General features: G+C 47.5%; 1 protein-coding gene across 1 annotated transcript; it reads right to left on the bottom strand.

The window, feature by feature from the left end:
• Positions 1 to 493: 493 nt before the first annotated feature.
• Positions 494 to 2,689, bottom strand: ADM (adrenomedullin). The gene is made up of 4 exons (XM_090267652.1): positions 2,557 to 2,689; positions 2,059 to 2,178; positions 1,760 to 1,909; positions 494 to 1,556 (listed from the first exon to the last, which is right to left on the bottom strand). Exons 2-4 carry the CDS (start codon positions 2,154 to 2,156, stop codon positions 1,238 to 1,240), a joined length of 567 nt encoding a protein of 188 aa, XP_090123778.1. The 5' UTR covers positions 2,157 to 2,178; positions 2,557 to 2,689; the 3' UTR covers positions 494 to 1,237.
• Positions 2,690 to 16,482: the final 13,793 nt, after the last annotated feature.

The raw sequence follows: 16,482 nt of genomic DNA on the forward strand, positions 1-16,482 counted from the left end.
CTCTCTGCGGGTTTCCGGGAGGAGTCCGAACGTTTTGCTGCAGGAGCTTCTAACTTGAACACCGCGGCAGCCCGGGGTACCTCCTCACTTAGAAGGCTCCAGAGAACACCCCAACTCTCCGAGTTGCGCTTTAGCGTAGGGTTTCGTGAGCAACTCCATAAAATCTGGGATTTTTGCGCAAGCCGGAGAATCCAGGTTCGCCCCTCACTGGGGTTCACCCTCACCCACTCGGCCCCGCCGCCACTAGAGGTTGTACCTTCGGTGTCTCCGCGAAACCTTGAAGCGTTTCTGCCAAGCTCCGCGCGCCCCGCTGGGACAGCATTACTCCCAACAGCTCAGCGGGCGCGGAGAGGGGCCAGCACCCACCCGCACAGCTGTCCCACCTTCCCGCGCCAGTCGGCGCGACCCAAAGGCTCCCGGGCGGCCCAGGACCAGGGGCACCTTCCTTCCCAAGACTGGTGACCGGAGAATGAATCAGCATCAAGGCAGTTCATCTGTTTGCTATTTCGCATATCACCCATTTTATGTAAATAGATTACACAGAGACACGGTTTCCTTCTTCCACAAGAGGTAATCAGTCTCTTTCACGCACACACTCTCACACATTCCACGCAGCAATGTTACACCCCGCTGAGACATTCACGTATTAAAATACTGAGGGGAACAATACAATTGCTTTAAAATGCCCTTAATACAATATATAACGTACAAAAATATCTCTATATTTGAAGTTACAAAAAAAAAAAATCTTGACAGCAACAAACTTAAATATTGATAATTACCTCTGTATAGACAACACGCATTGCACTTTTCCTCTCTAGGTTTTGGAAGGTTCAAGTAATAGTGGGGCTTGCGCCCCGGTGGGGTGACACCCCGTGAGAAATCAGTTTGGGGGCAGGCGCAGCAGTGGCTCAGACCCTTACTCCGGGGTCTACGCATTTTATTCTCAGTTCCTCCTCTCGGAGAGCCCTGCAGACACTCCCTGGGATTCCTCTGCGCACCTCCCCTCCTCCCCCGGGACACCGGGCCCGGTTAGGGCGAAAGGAACGCTGCCTCTGAGGAGGAGGGACCCATGCAAAGCCAGGGCTCGCCGCAGGTCGGTGCCTCCCGAACTCCCAGTCTCTGCTCGGCTGATTCAGTCCGGTCCCCAACGGCTGAAGCTCGGCTCCAGGAAGCCCTCCTCCCCGGGAGGCGCCATCCGGATGCATTTGCGACTGATCGAGGCTGCCACAGGGGCCTAAATCCTAAAGAGCGTAGCGAACACTTGACTTGAGAGGGAGGCTGGAGCTAGGCTGGCCTGTCGCTCCTGGGACAATAAAGTCCGGCCCCGGCCGGCCTCGAGCAGGGAGCGCCGGCGCCGGCGGCCGTAGCCCTGAGGGCTGATCTTGTTCCTGGGGGCGACGCCGTCCTTGTCTTTGTCTGTGAACTGGTAGATCTGATGCGCCAGCTTTTGCACTGTGCACGTCCCGAAGCGACAGCCCGAGCTCCGCAAACCCTGGAATTTGTTCATACTCTGGCGGTAGCGCTTGACTCGGATTCGGGCGGCGTCCGGACTGCTGCAGAGGGAAAGACGGCGACGTGAGACCCCCATCAAGCAGGGATTGGGTCCCAGCCACTAGGAACGGGAGCATTCTAGGACCAAAGAAGGCTAGAAACTGCTACAGCTTTCTGAGCTGTCCCTCAGCCCCGAAGACCCCCTGGGCCAGGCGAGCGGAGGGGAGCGCCCACGCCCACCCCGCGACGGCGGCGCTGAACATACCTGGCCTGGGTGCTTCGTGAGGCCCCCTTCACGTCCTGGGGTTGAATGATTGTCTGGGCAGGCCCGACCTTCACGGCGGCGAGCCCGGTGGTGTAGCTGCTGGACACCTTAAGTTCCCTCTTCCCGCGACTTAGCGCCCACTTATTCCATCTAGAAAACAAATAGATTCTATTCGCATGGATCCTGGGGAGAAGTCTGGCCCGTCGCTACTCGCGTTCACTTCTAACCCCTCAGGACCGACGGCCACTTTCCCTGTCTTCCAGGTACAAAGGCTGGAAAGCTCTCTGCCTGCGACTCACTTCTTTCGGAACTCTGACGCCACGTCGAGCCGTGCGCTGTCTGCGCCTAGGAAGGCGAGGGAGCCTAAATACAGCAAGGCGAGGGGAACCAGCTTCATCCCGACGGCGATGCGCAGACCCCTGGGAGGGAGAAAAAGAAGCGTGAGCTCCGGGACCTGCCGCACCGCGCTGGCGGGGCATCGAGAGCGGGTAGGAGCCACCGGCGCGGGCAGACTCAGCACTCGTGTGCCCGATTCAGAGGCTTATCTCCCCGAGGCGCAGAGAGGCGCCAGATGTATTTGCACCCGGAGCCGCAGGGGAGGCCGCTGCTCAGTACCAGGTCCCCTGCTCAACTTTTCAAAATTTGGTTGACAGACACAGGGGAATGAAGTTCCAGTGGTGTGTATGGGCTGGGCCCAGGATGTGGGACGCACCCCGCAAAGGACACCTCACCCAGTGTTTCCAGTCTCCCGCCTGGAAAAGGCCCCCCACTTTACACACCCCACCTACCGCACCTACCTGTTGAGGGGGTGATCTGTCAAGATCTGGGAGGAGAAGGTTCCGAGACGGCGATCTGGCAGTGGCAAGACACTACTGTCCAAGTTGCGCTGAGAAACCAGAGGTGGTAAGGCTCCAGCTGTTCCGCCTAGTGTCACTCAGAAACCACTGAGTGGCTAGCTCTGGTTCCCCGGCTTTATAGGAGTACGGGGGGCGGGGCTTGGGCTGCCTTCCCGCCGCCCTTTCTTCCCTCCGGCATGCGCGCTCCTGCACGCGGGCGTGCTCATTGCTTGCCTGTGGGTGTGGGGATTGGAGTTTAGGGGTGGGGGTGTCCCTTATGCCCGGAGGGCTTAGGTATGAGCCCCAGGAGACTGGTACAGGAACTTCCACAGTCCTGACTCTGGGCACAGAGTTCACACTAAGTCCGGCCAAAGCAGGACCGGTACAACCTCTTGTGGTTCTTACCGAGTACCTATGCAGCCTCGAGTGCGAGGCCTCCTGGTATGGAAACAGCAAGAGCCATCGCGGTACCAAGCAGACGGGCCGAGCCCCGGCCTTCGGGAGCTGCGGCCTCGAGTGGACCGCGCCCTCTGCCGGCTCCGAGCCTGAGCTGGCTGCGACCCCAGACTCCGTTGGGACAGGGCGCAAGACACATCCTGGAGGAGCAGAGCTCGCCCACCCCCCCTCCCCAGTCCCGTACGCCCACCCCGGAAAGCGGGGGAGACTCCAGGTTTCTGAAATGGGCTAGTAAGATTTCGCAATAAGGGCAAGGCTCAGAAAGGCTAGTCTGAGAATTGGGATTTGGAGGAGGGGGTATCTTAAAATTTCAGAATTTGCGTGCCCATTTGGAAATACGGGAATAACCAAAATCAGGAAGATGAGCGTTTCGGTATTTTCCTCCTCGTGATCCAATTATCCCTTATAAGGTTACAACCCGAGTGTTGCCGAGATGCCCTCGGAACTTTTATTCACCCAATCTAAACGTGAGGACTCGCTGCCAGGGAGCACACTAATGCTTCGCCTATGTTAATGGCTTTACAAAGCACAGCCACATCCTGCTCTCCTTTGATCCTCACACCTACCCTTGAGTTAAACAGGAAGGTAACACTACTCTTCTCACTTCACTTAATGGAAAATTGACGTTCAGAGAGAGAATGTATTTGCCCAAAGTCATATGAAAGGCAGCAAGCAGTAGAGTCCTAACTCGGCCACGGCAAGCAAGCACTGCACCTGGGGTGCGGCGTCGATTTTTCTAAACTAGGGTCATCATCTCGTCAAAGGGGACAGAAGAGTGCTAGCCCCCGCCCAAGTACTTATGCCTGTTCATGATGAATCACCCCAAACACGTTTGTCACCCCTTTGTACTCTCCCATCACTGCTTCTTGACTCCACTTTCTTACTTGTGTTTTGGGAACCAAACTGGGGAAGGAACTCAGCGCTGAAAGGCTCCCTACTTCTTGAATGCGGGCCTCTGGTGTCCTATTACCCCCTACCCCAGACATAGGTCTTGAAGCCCAGTGCCTAGACTGGGAGGCCGAGGGCGCCAGACCACTAGAACTCACTCTGTTGCAACTCGCTGTATGAACGTGGACAAGTCACGTCCCTCCTCTAGTTTCCCAATCAATAACATGCCCCCAGCAGATCTCTTAGCTTCTTACCTAATTTGCCATACTGTTTCTGCCATACAGGCGCAAAAAGCCTGGGCGCTGGGTCGCGCGCACCTTGCCTTGTCTGGGCCACCCACTGCTAGCTCAGCCGCCTTTTCACTTCCAGGATCGAGCCGTGGGCATTGCACTTGGGGGACAGCAAGGGCGTGTCAAAGTAATTTATTCTGAGGAATCCTCCCTGAGTCACGTGAGCGGACCTGAATTTCAGCTGAGGGCCGGGGACAGATCCCCGGCTCTGGCTCCGGTAAGAGCTCTGGACGCAGTGGGTCCGAGCGGTGAGGCGCAGCGTACTGGCTGGGATCGGGTATCCTGGGTGGCAGCAGGGCAGTCACGGCAGCAGACCCGGTCAGGCGGCTATTCTGTTCACACCGCAGACAGCAGGTATTACTGTGCGTCTGCTATGTTTCGAGGAGCCTCCCCATCCTATTTTGTTTTTTCTCGCTTGTCTCCCGTTTTTCATCTCTACTTTCCAGTTCGTCCCCTGGGAGTCAAGTTCTTAGCACAGACCCTGTCCAGCACCGGCTGTCTGTCTTGTCTGAGGATGTAACCTATTAGTCGCCAGCTTCCAGCTGGGTCAGCGCCAAAACAGGTTTTACTTTCATTTCCCTGTGCGCCTCTGGCTGCTGGGGAGGTCAAGGACAGCTGGGCCCCCGCCCACAACCAGGGACTGTCCGGTCGCCTGGACTCACTCCTTCCAGTTCCCACAAGCCCCGGGGAGTTCGGTCTGCAGAGGACTCTGAGGCAGTACCTCTATGCCCCTTCTCTTGTGTCCTTTAAGAAAGCCCCTGATCCCATAGAGGGGAAAACAACTCTACCTCCTCCAGCTGCAGGATCTCGAAGCCTGCTCTAGGTGCAAACTTCGCTCTGAACTTTGGGTGGCTTCAACAAGCAAGGCAAACCCACGAGTGGAGACTCGGCTCTGCTCGGGCCGGCTCCAGTGCCTATGCCAGCAGAGTAGTCGCGGTGCCAGAAGTTCCCACCTGAGAGCCTTGGCACGCTCCTTATCAGCCCAGGCGCGCGGTGTAGTTCTGGCACTAGAGATCTGACAGTTGAGAACCCTGCCAATTCCTTCTTTAAAGTTCTGGATTGAGGTGTGTGTGTGTCTGTGTGTAACTGCGGGTTCGCCTACTTAGTCATCGCTGAAGAAAAAAGATCACTAGAATGCGTCTTCAGTTAAATGATCAGATCTAGAGGGAAGCACCACAGCCGGATTTCTGCTTCTGATGATTTATTAACGTGGAGTTTAATCCATCCAAGTTACAGTGATTATGGATTCACACTGAGTACAAGGAAGGAAGGAAGTGAAGGAAGAAACATCTTGAAAATATCACTGGCAAGAGGAGAGAGGGAGAGAGGGAGGGAGGGAGAGAGAGAGAGAGAGAGAAAGAGAAACTGTAATTAATGTGTGTATATCCTGCTATTATGTATACAGACACACAAATATGCTGAAGACTTGTTGTATAACGGTGTCTTATTTTTTTCTTCACATTCCAACTGAATTATTTTTAGGCCCTAAAGCCAAGCCTTATTCTTAGTAAAACCTGGAGTTTTTAAAAATTGGTAGTGGTGGTTTCTCAGCTAACAATGGACACAGTCCCTAAAGCCAATGTGACCACACTCAGGTCATGCAGAAAAGTAATGAAAAACGATGCATAATATTAATAATATTCATAAGAATAACTAAAAGTGAGTAGCTAAGTGCATTGCATAATTATTTCAGATGCTTCTTTTTTCAAACAGGAAATTTTATAAAGTATTTATTATTCATACAGTTCAGAATGCTTCTGCTAACCTGCAGGCTTTTTACAAAGTTCATTTGAAAACAAGGTTCAAGAAGCATCCTGATGTCACAAAACAAAGTGGTTTAGAGAAAGACACAATCAGCTTTGTGAATTTGCTCTCACAGGGAAAAGTTAAGAAGGATACAAAGCTCAGGGCACTTTTGCAGGGGTCTTTGACTTCTCCAAAGAACTAATAAAATATAGGTCCTTTCCAGAAAAATGCACATGTACATAAACCAATTTAAGTATAAAATAGGCATACAATTTCAGGGGTTTGACTAAGTTAAGAATGCTGACACAGAATAAAAAGTGCTGTTTCTCTAACATTAATTGGAGTGGTAGAGGCAGAAAGGGCAGTTAACATCTCTCTTTAGGGCATAATATTTTCCAGGACATCAGCATAAAGAAAGGTAATGCTTTTGCTGCTTCATTCTTGTGCTTCTGCACAAAACAGATGATCAGACATGTGATAAAGCCAGAAGACAAACCTGTCTAAAGGTTAAGGAATGTAAATTGCTCTAGGACAAATGAAAGAAAACAGAGAGAAGACGGTTAACATATAGAAGCTTCTAATAGCTATAACAGAACAAGATTAAATGACTTCAAGGTAAATTTACTATTGATGAAACAATGAATGGCATTCATGAAAGGATTATAAAAGAGATGATTGAACTTCTAGCAGCCATCCCTGAAGCCACCTTCCCCCACTCCAAAGCATACATCTGAGGTAGAAACAGTGTGTTTACTATACAAATTTAATTTGAACCAGGTGTTCATAATTCACTTACTGTTCTTAAGTTTTACCTATATGGAAAGCCTGGAACCTCCAATGAAGCAGGGAAAGCAGTTAGGAAGCTATTGCAATAATCAAGGTGGGAGGTGATAATGGCTCTGGCTAGTGAGGTGGCAGTAAGGATGGAGACAAGTGTATATATTTGGTAAGTAGGATCAACAGGGCTGAGAAATGCATGTGGGGCTGAGAGAGAGGCAAGTGTCAAGGGTAACAATCATTAAGCTTCTCACTTAGGCAACGGAGTGAATGAAGATGTGGCAACGGGCCAGGGAATTTTCTGCCACAGCTACTTAGTCTCCTTTGTTATTGGCTGGCAGAGGCCATTTGAAGAGGCCCTGGTCCTGCATGTGAATGTTTGGTCAAGTTGCACTCTCATACCACCTTTCTGAAGTGCAGTGGCTAACCACAGGAAGCACTTGAGATGACTGTACAGATCAACCACTTACTCCACAACAACCAACTGTAGGAGCAGTGGGCTGATAATTCTTGCTTACTAGTAATCGCCTCCTTTTTGTCTTCTAAAGTGTAAAAGAAAGGCATCTGCTCTGTACACATCATCATTGTGTTGCATTGTCTTCCTCCATTCCTGCACCTGTCAGCTTTCTGTAAAAGAAGCATGGGCTTGCTTTCTATCCTCACTCCTGGATGAAAAGTGTTGGTGATACCTCAAGGGATAGTCTGACCTTGAGCCAACCTCAATAATCAGGCTGCCTTGTCAGGGCTTACCAGTTTCAGCAGACTTGTAGCTGTTGGCTGAAAAGCAAAGCACAGCTCTAGTGTATGCTAAATATGTTCTTGTGTGTATACAAATACATGGTGCCTTTCTATGTATACCTGGGATATGTCAAAGTTCCTATGCTAAAAAACACTTTTAAAAAAAATCTTTTTATTTTTCAATTACAGTTGATGCACACACAATATTATATTAGTTTTAGGTATGCAACCTAATGATTTCATATGTGTGTGTGTGCATGTGTGTGTGTGTGTATTTAACGATTTCTAGATTGTAACTGAAAATTAATAAAAATCATGTATTTTATTATATAAATATAATAAATGCAAATTTGCAGTTTTTATTTTATCTTATTTTTATTTTTTTGCATTTTAGCACATGCTAGTAATGAATTTACCTCTTGGATACACACGCCCTGTGCTGTAATTTTTTTAACCGTGACCTCCACTGGGTTAAACTATCATCATTTAAAAAATTTCTTTTTCTTTGTACTGTTCTGATTTGGTGGTTTCTGCTGCTTGTCTTCCAAATCTCTGTTTTGATTCCCTGATTTATCTAATCTGCTGTTGATTCCTTCTAGTGTATTCTTCATTTCAGATATTGTGTTCTTCATTTCTGACTCATTCTTTTTTTTTATTTTTATTTTTGGTTTTTCAATTACAGTTGTCCCCTTTTCTCCCAATTTCTCTCCCCCACCCAACCCACCCCATCTCCCGCAATCACTTCCCTCCCCATTGTCCATGTCCATGAGTCATCCATATATGTTCTTTGACTAAACCCTTCCCTTACTTATCCCCCTTCTCTCCCTCCCCCCTCCTCCTATTGACTGCTATTCTGCTCTTTGTTCTATTTAGTTCTTTTGTTTGTATTGTTCTTTAGTTTCCTGTATTAGGTGATATCATATGGTATTTTTCTTTCTTTGCCTGGCTTATTTCACTAAGCAAAATTCTTTCTAGTTCCATCCATGTTGTTGCAAATGGCAGGAGTTCCTTCTTTCTTTCTGCTACATAGTATTCCATCGTGTAAATGTACCACAGTTTTTTGATCCACTTATCTACAGATGGGCACTTAGGTTGTTTCCAGCACTTAGCTATTGTAAACAGTGCTGCAATGAACATAGGGGTGCATAAGTTCTTTTGAATTGGTGTTTTAAGATTCTTTGGGTATAATCCTAGTAGTGGAGTCGCTGGTTCAAAAGGCAGTTCCATTCTTAATCTTTTGAGGTAATTCCATACTGTTTTCCACAGTGGCCGCACCAGTCTGCTTTCCCACCAACAGTGCAGTAGGGTTCCCGTTTCTCCACATCCTCGCCAGCACTTATTGTTTGTTGATTTGTTGATGATGGCCATTCTGACTGGTGTAAAATGGTATCTCATTGTGGTTTTTATTTGCATCTCCCTGATGGCTAATGATGTTGAGCATTTTTTCATGTGTCTATGGACCTTCTGTATGTCCTCTTCGGAGAAGTGTTTGTTCAGGTCCTTTGCCCATTTTTTAATTGGGTTGTTTGTTTTCTTGATGTTGAGTCGTATCAGCTCTTTATATATTTTGGAAATCAGTCCCCTGTCTGTGATGTCATTGGCAAATATATTTTCCCATATGGTTGACTCATTCTTTTTTATGGTTTCCATGTCCTTTTGTATGCAGTTGTAATTCTCACTGAGTTCCTTGAGCATCCTTATAACCATTGTTTTGAACTTTGTATCTGGTAGTTTGCTTGCCTCTATTTCATTTAGTTCTTTTTCTGGAGTTTTGTCCTACTCTTTCATTTGTGATGTGCTTCTTTATCTTCCATTTTGTCTGCCTCTCTGTGTTTGTTTCTATATATTATATAGATCTATTATGTCTCCAAGTCTTGGTAGGGTGGCTTTATGTAGTAAGTGTCCTGTAGGGCCCAGTGATGGAGGTTGCCTGGTCACCAAAGCTGGGAGCTCCAGGTGTGTACCTTGTGTGGGCTGTATACACCCTTCTGTTGTAGTTGAGCCTTAATTATTGTTGGTATGTTAATGGGAGGAATAGATCCCCAGGCAAATAGGCTACCATGACTTATCATGAGTATAGGAGAGAAGCTGCTGTGCAGAGGGGAACCCCAGAGAGTAGGACTTGCTTCAGAGGGGCTCTTGTACCTGCCGAGTTCACCCCTTGTGTATGTCACTTGTGGAGGTGATTGGGTGGTGCTCCAGTATTTTCTGAAGCTGCCCACTGGGTGCACTGGGCCTGGGGCCTCCTGGGAGGTTCAGGCCAAGGTCAACAGCACCTGTTCCCTGCCCAGGTGCCACCCAATATGAGCTACAAAGTGATCTGAAAATGGCTGCTACTTGTGCCAGGCTTGGATGTGTCTGGGAGAGGCCAAGATATGAACCTGAGGCTGGCTGCTACAAGTGCCAGGACTGAGGCCACTTAGCAAGAGGCACAGAGCATACTAAGGCCAAATGCTGCTTGTTTGGAGTTTGTGAACCTTTGAAAACAGCACATTTAAAAATTAGACATCTATGACATCTTCCGCCTATGCAGTGGTCCCCAGGAGTGTGGCTTCCAGCCATACCTCGACCTCCTCAGCCTCTTTAACATCTGCAATATCCACACCTGAGGGGTCTGGGGCTGAAAAGCCAGGCCCAAGCCATAGCACATCCAAGCACTGCATCACCACCTAGTCATGTTGTACGTGGTGCTAGAGGTGCTGCAGGCAGGAGAGCAGCGATGAGTCACCTCAGTAGTGGCCATCAAGGTTTACGTCCTGCTGAAGTACCCTATGGTAGATGCCAGTGGGTTCAAGTACCTCCTGAAGCGGGTCTTTGACATTGGCGTCAGGCTCACCAAAGCCAAAGGGGACCACTGGCACCTTAAAATTAGTTTCCAATCACGAAAAGTAAAATAAAATAAAATAAAATAAAATAAAAATCCAGTTCAGGAAGACATCCACCATGATGACTCCCAGGAGACTTGGTTAGGCCAAGGAAGAGACCCCACAAAAAGGTGACCAGACCAAGAACAGCCAGGCAAGAGTGGGAAAGGCCAGGAAGGCCCCAAACAGGCAGAGAAAGCTTCCTGGTGCCAGTGGGCCTCATAGGAAGTCAAAGGTCCAAGGCAGAAAGAGCAGCCCAGCAGATGCCAAGGTTCAAAGGAAAACCAAAGCTGGGGGTCAGAGTTCAAAACCCGTAGTCTCCAAGGGTGAGAATGGTGTTGCTTCCACAGCAAAATATAAGACTGAGAACAAGGTTCCTAAGAGGCAACTTACCAGGGAGCTGGAGAAGGGCTGAAAGCCAAGGCTGCTCCTCCTCCTCCTAAGGTGAGTAAGTCCAAGACAGAGTACCTCTACCACTGGCCAGGAAGACAGAGGTCCTCAAGTGCCTAAGAAGGCCTGGCATGCCTACCAAGTCCTGGTCATCCAAAGCAACCAGTAAGAAGGCAGAAGCTAAGAGCTCTATAGAGGCAGGGTAGAGAGAGAATAAAATTCTCTTGGAGTTTTTATTCCCCAGCAAACCATCACTCTATTTATTTTGCTATAACCTAGTTATCTGCATGGGCAACAGCAGACCCTCCATATCACCCTGCCCAGGCTCTGTAGCTTCAGCTTCACTGGAGAGCACACTCCAGCGTCATCGCAAGATGTCAATTCAACACGGGAGGAGACAGATACCGTGTCACTCCCGAGTCGGACTGCACAACCATTCTCGGCGGTGCAGATAGACTCTTAAGAAGCTACACCATCGTCTCTCGAGACGGACAGCTGCCGATACGAACCTAGTTATCAATGAAGATCCCCCTCCAAAATAAGTGAAATCAGACCCCTACATCATGTCATATATGAAAATTAACTCAAAATAGCTTAATGACTGTAATACAAAAACTAAACTATTGTAGGGGAGGAACAAGCTTTCCTCTACCCTCAAGGTTCTTCTGGTTGATCTAATAATTAAATAGAAATGAGAAAGATTAGCAAGAGAAATAGCAAAATTTAATACATACATATGTATGGGAACACCGCATACATGAGAATCAGAGACTCCACATGCAGAAGAGCTTCAGAGACAGAAAGAGAACAGGGGTATAAAAGACATCCTGAGTTAGGGATGAAGTAAGGTGCCTTGGGACTTCAAAAGGTCTTGCAGACCTTTGGTAAACAGAAGTTTATCCTGCCTTATAGATAGGTCAACTTATCTCTATTTAAAAACTTTAAAAAAATAATTTATGTATTGATTTTAGAGAGAAACATTGGTTTGTTTTTCCTTTTATTTCTTTAAATCCTCACTGGAGGATATGTTTATTTATTTGAGAGAGAGAGAGGGAGAGAGAGAGAGAGAGAGAGAGAGAGAGAGAGAGAGAGAGAGAGAGAGAAAGAGAGAGAGAGAGAGAGAGAATATAACCTGCAATCTTTTGATATATGGGCCAATGCTCCAACCAAGTGAGCCAACCAGCCAGGGCTATTGTCCCTCTTATTGATGCATTCATTGGTTGATTCTTATATGTCCCTGACCTGGGATCAATTGAACCCACAACCTTGGTGTATGGGGATGATGCTCTAACCAACTGAACTACCCGACTGGCGCTAAGAAGTTATTTCTTATAATCTCTTATGGGCAAGGCTTTGACTTCAAGTTCTTCTAAGTCATTAGGATAGAAGGCAGAAGTCTCTCTTAAGCCTGTGGCTAAAGTTACTGTTAGCTCAAAACAATCTGCATACCACAGAGGCACATCTTGGGATGATTCATGCTAGCCTCACACACTGTGATACTCTTAGAAGAAAACATAGGAATAAGTCTTCATGACCTTGGATTTGGCAATGGATTCTTAGATATGACACCAAAAGCACGGGAAACAAAAATAGATAAGTTGGACTTTATATGGTATATACATACAATGCAGTATTATTATCCAGCAATAAAGGAGTGGAGTACAAGTATATGCTACAATGCGGATGAAGTTTCAAAATATTATACTAAAAGGAAGAAAAGAACCCAGACACAAAAGGTCAAATATTGTATGATGGAATTTATTTTAAACACCTGTAATATGGGTTACAAAATCCAAGTGAATTAAAAAATCTAATTGGCTTTAATTAAGCGATTTGTGAAGCAGGAAGCATTCCATTTAACAACTATTGAAGGGCCCTGTGAGGGGTTACACCAAATGGAAGATTTTTATAGAAGGGGGGCTGGGGCAAGAGAGCTACAAAAGAAAATAAAGGATTATTCTTAGGCCCTGACATCTTTTCCTTGAGGGAAGAGTAAAAGGATTGTTTGTTTGTTTCATTTTTTAAATTGATTTTGAGAGACAGACAGGAGAGAGAGAGAGAGAGAGAGAAGAACATCAGTTCCTTGCTCCACTTATTGATACCTTCATTGGTACATTCAACTGGTATGTGCCCTGACCTGGGATTGAGTCTGCAACCTTGGAATATGGGGACGACGCTCTAACCAAAAGAGCTACCCAGCCAGGGCAAAATAAGAGTTTTTTAATCATGCACATTGCCTTTTCTGTCTATGGGCAATGGAGAGGGCCATGTGACAATTACCTTACTGGTGTTTTACCAAACGATTCTATACTGGTTGATTAAGATTATTCTGGGAGAGGTTGAAATTGCAATTAGATCAGGTATTAAATCTAGGTTTGGTATCATGGCCTTTTAGCATGAGTGGCCCCAATTTGGGCCTGTGGATTTTTCTTTAACATAGGTAAATCATTAGAGACAGAGAGCACATTGGTGGTTGCCAGAGGCTTGGGGAAGGGGAAATAGAGTGACTGCTCAATAGGTGTGGGGTTTTCTTTTGGGTGATGAAAATGGTTTGGAACTGAGGCAGGTTAGTTAGAAGCCAGGAAAATTCCTTGGCAAGTGTAATAGGGAAACTGAGAGGAAAAAAAGAAAGAAAGAAAGAAAAAAAAACCCCAAAAAACTGGCCAAACAATTTACAACCAGGCACAGAGGGTCACCAGGCCCCTGCTGCCTGACAGCAGGCAAAACTGGGAAAACAAGGACCTCACCCCCAGGGTATCCTTTCCTCTCTAGAGATAACATCTGGGCCTCCTTGTATTTCAGCTACAGATCCAGAAAAGCAGCAAAACCAGACAAGGGACACTACAGCTGACCTTGGGACCAGCTGCATTGAATAATGACACCCCTGTCCTAGCACCAGCCAATCAGTGGAGAAAACCCTGAAAGGACACACCTGGAAAGCTGATGACTATTCCATTGAGATCCTCACCTGGGATCTTCTCTAAGATCTCCACCCCTAAAGCTTTTTTGCAGTAGGACCTGGCACACTTTCCCTCCTGGGAGCATGGAGCACAGAGCTCATCCATACCTCTTGTTTACCCACAGGCCTGCACCTCTTAAACTCTAAGGGAACTCCACAAGACTTGCAATTAGGGAGCAATGGACATCGGCAGCTCTCCCTGGGCTAATTCCTTGCTTCTGTCCCCAAGGCCCCCTTTTCTCTGGCTTCTCCGTGAGCTAAAGCGGTGCTGCCAAGGCTCATTTCTTTCCTCTAACATCTGCAGTGAGCCAAGGCCCCACTTAGGCTCTCCCGTTGCTTCCAGTATCCCAAGCCCTTCCTTGTTCCACTATCCTCAGCTTCATTTATTTAAAATATTTTATTTTTAGAGAGAGGGGAAAGGAGGAAGAAGGAAAAGGAGAGAAACATGGATGTGCGAGAGAAACACTGATTGGTTGCCTCTGGCATGCCCCCAACTGGGGACCTGGCCCACCACCCAGCATTGCTCTGGCTGAGAATTGAACCAATGACCTTTAGGTTTGCAGGACGATACCCAACTCACTGAGCCACACCAGTTAGGGCACTGTCCCAAGCTTTAATAAACGTCCTCTGAAAATCATCTGGACTCGTGTTGTTTAATCTTTCCTACATGAAGTCAAGAACCCACATACTACCGGCCAGCCCTAGGCAAACTTGCGTAGGTCCAGGTCCCCTTTCCAGTAACAGAATTAGATAGAGGTGATAGCTGCACAAAATTGTGAATGTATTAAATACCTCTGCATTATACACTTTAAAATGGTTAATTTTATGATATGTGAATTCCACCTTAATTTTAAAAAAGTAAAATGGGGAAGGAACATGATAGCTCCCTTAAAAATATGAAAGACAGGCCCTGGCCTGTGTCAATTGGTTGAAATGTCATCCACATATAAGAAAAGGTTTCAGTTTTGATTCCCAGTCAGGGCAACCTGATTCCAAGTTGTGGATTCCATCACTGGTTGGGCGCATACAGGAGGCAATCTATTGAAGTTTCTCTCTCACATCGACGTTTCTCTTTCTCCTTTCCTCTCTCTCTCAAATCAGTAAACATACCCTCTGGTAAGGATAAAAAAAAATCTGAAAGGCTATCATACAAAGATAGATTTTTAGTTTTTTTCTGGTTAGTTTTAGAAAGCAAAGTCAGGGCAGTTATAGGACAACAATGACATGATAAGAATTTACTATTGAAGAACAAAAGGGCTGTTAAACAGTGGAACACGCTGCCTCCCAAGGAAGTAACGTTACTGTTTACTGAAAGTGATCAGTTGTATGATGAACTTTCAGGAAGAGTTATAGAGAGGATTCTTACTTGAGGAGCCACATAAACTTTTTTTTTTTTTTGGTTTAATTATTTTCAAGATCAGTCTGTTATCTTACCTCCACCCCCACAATAAGGATAATTTCAGTTTGACAACAAGCAATTTGAAATACATTCTTAGAGCTCAAATATTCCTTCCTAGGAGTTTAAGTTCTTCTAGGGCAGCCCACCCCTTTCAATCTGCAGATGAAGAAGGTGTGCCACAGAAAGAGGAAATGATCAATTACAGTAAACTTTCTGGAGCTGAGATAGCAACTCTTTGGACTCCCAGTTCAGAGTTACAGCCATTGCAGCGTCCATCCAGTAGTTGGAGAAACTGTACATTCCCCTACTAAAACTATTTGTTAAGCACTTACCAGACACTTTGCTAAGACCTCTTACATGTAAACGGTAAGGGTTAAATCCTCAGTTAATAATGAGCAACCACGAAGATGATCACATTTGCAAACCATGGAGATTCCCAAAACTGCAGTCTACCACTTGTAACATATCCTGCTCCTAAAACTTCATTAGATATGAACAGACGACAAAGACATCTGGGTGTCTCACCATCTAAATTCGAAGTGATCAATAAGAGGTGCCGTAAAAAAGAAAGTGACCTAGATACTTCTTAGGTTAGATGATGAGGCTCATTAATTCACGTTTATTGCGTGTTTAAGCAGGGAAGTTGGAGGTCACCACCTGATCCCGCTACCAGAGCCCTGGGACTGCAGCAGGGGAGAAAGCTAGGCGGGAGGGGCTCCCTGCGAGAGACCAGCCTCCTGCCTCAGACTCTGTTGGTCCCAGCCAGTTCAGGAGGATCCCGGGGATGCCGCATTCTTCGGTGGAATCCAGTCCCGCCTGGGAGGTTCCCAGGGAAGCCCAGGGCCAGCCGCCCCCAGCCCACCCAGCATTTTAGTCCGAGGCGCCTCTGGAGATTGCGCAAAAGCCTCTCCTCCCCCGCCTGCTGGGTGGCATGTTCCTAAAATTCCCATCTACACAACATAAACAGGAAACGTGCAGCAAAAGCCCTGGCGGTGCAAATTCCACGCTTCCACTCGAGGGCGGGAGAATCTCGTCTTGTGGGGGAGGGGAAACAGCAAACTTTCCAGGGGACCCCCTTAACCATTCTTGCCTCTTCTTACAAAATCCCGAAAGAGTAGAGAAGGCGGAAGGAAGGACACCCTGTTTCAGGAAAAATAGAGGAGGGGGCGGTGGAGGTGAGCCACGAAGCAGCTGCGGTGGCCGCACGTGGCTGGAAGACGTCGGGCTGCCCACTCCCCAAACCCAACGCCGCAGGCCGCCCGCGGAGGGGGGTGGGTGGACTCACCGCCCGGGCTGGGGCCTGGGAGCCCGCGGGTGGGGGCGGGGGAGGAGCGGGAGCTGGGAGCAGGAGCCAGGCGCGGCGCAGGCGCAGAGCCTGCC

This window comes from Furipterus horrens, unplaced genomic scaffold (genome assembly GCF_987537825.1).
Source record: "Furipterus horrens unplaced genomic scaffold, mFurHor1.1.pri manual_scaffold_2, whole genome shotgun sequence".
NCBI classification, from domain to species: Eukaryota; Metazoa; Chordata; class Mammalia; order Chiroptera; family Furipteridae; genus Furipterus; species Furipterus horrens.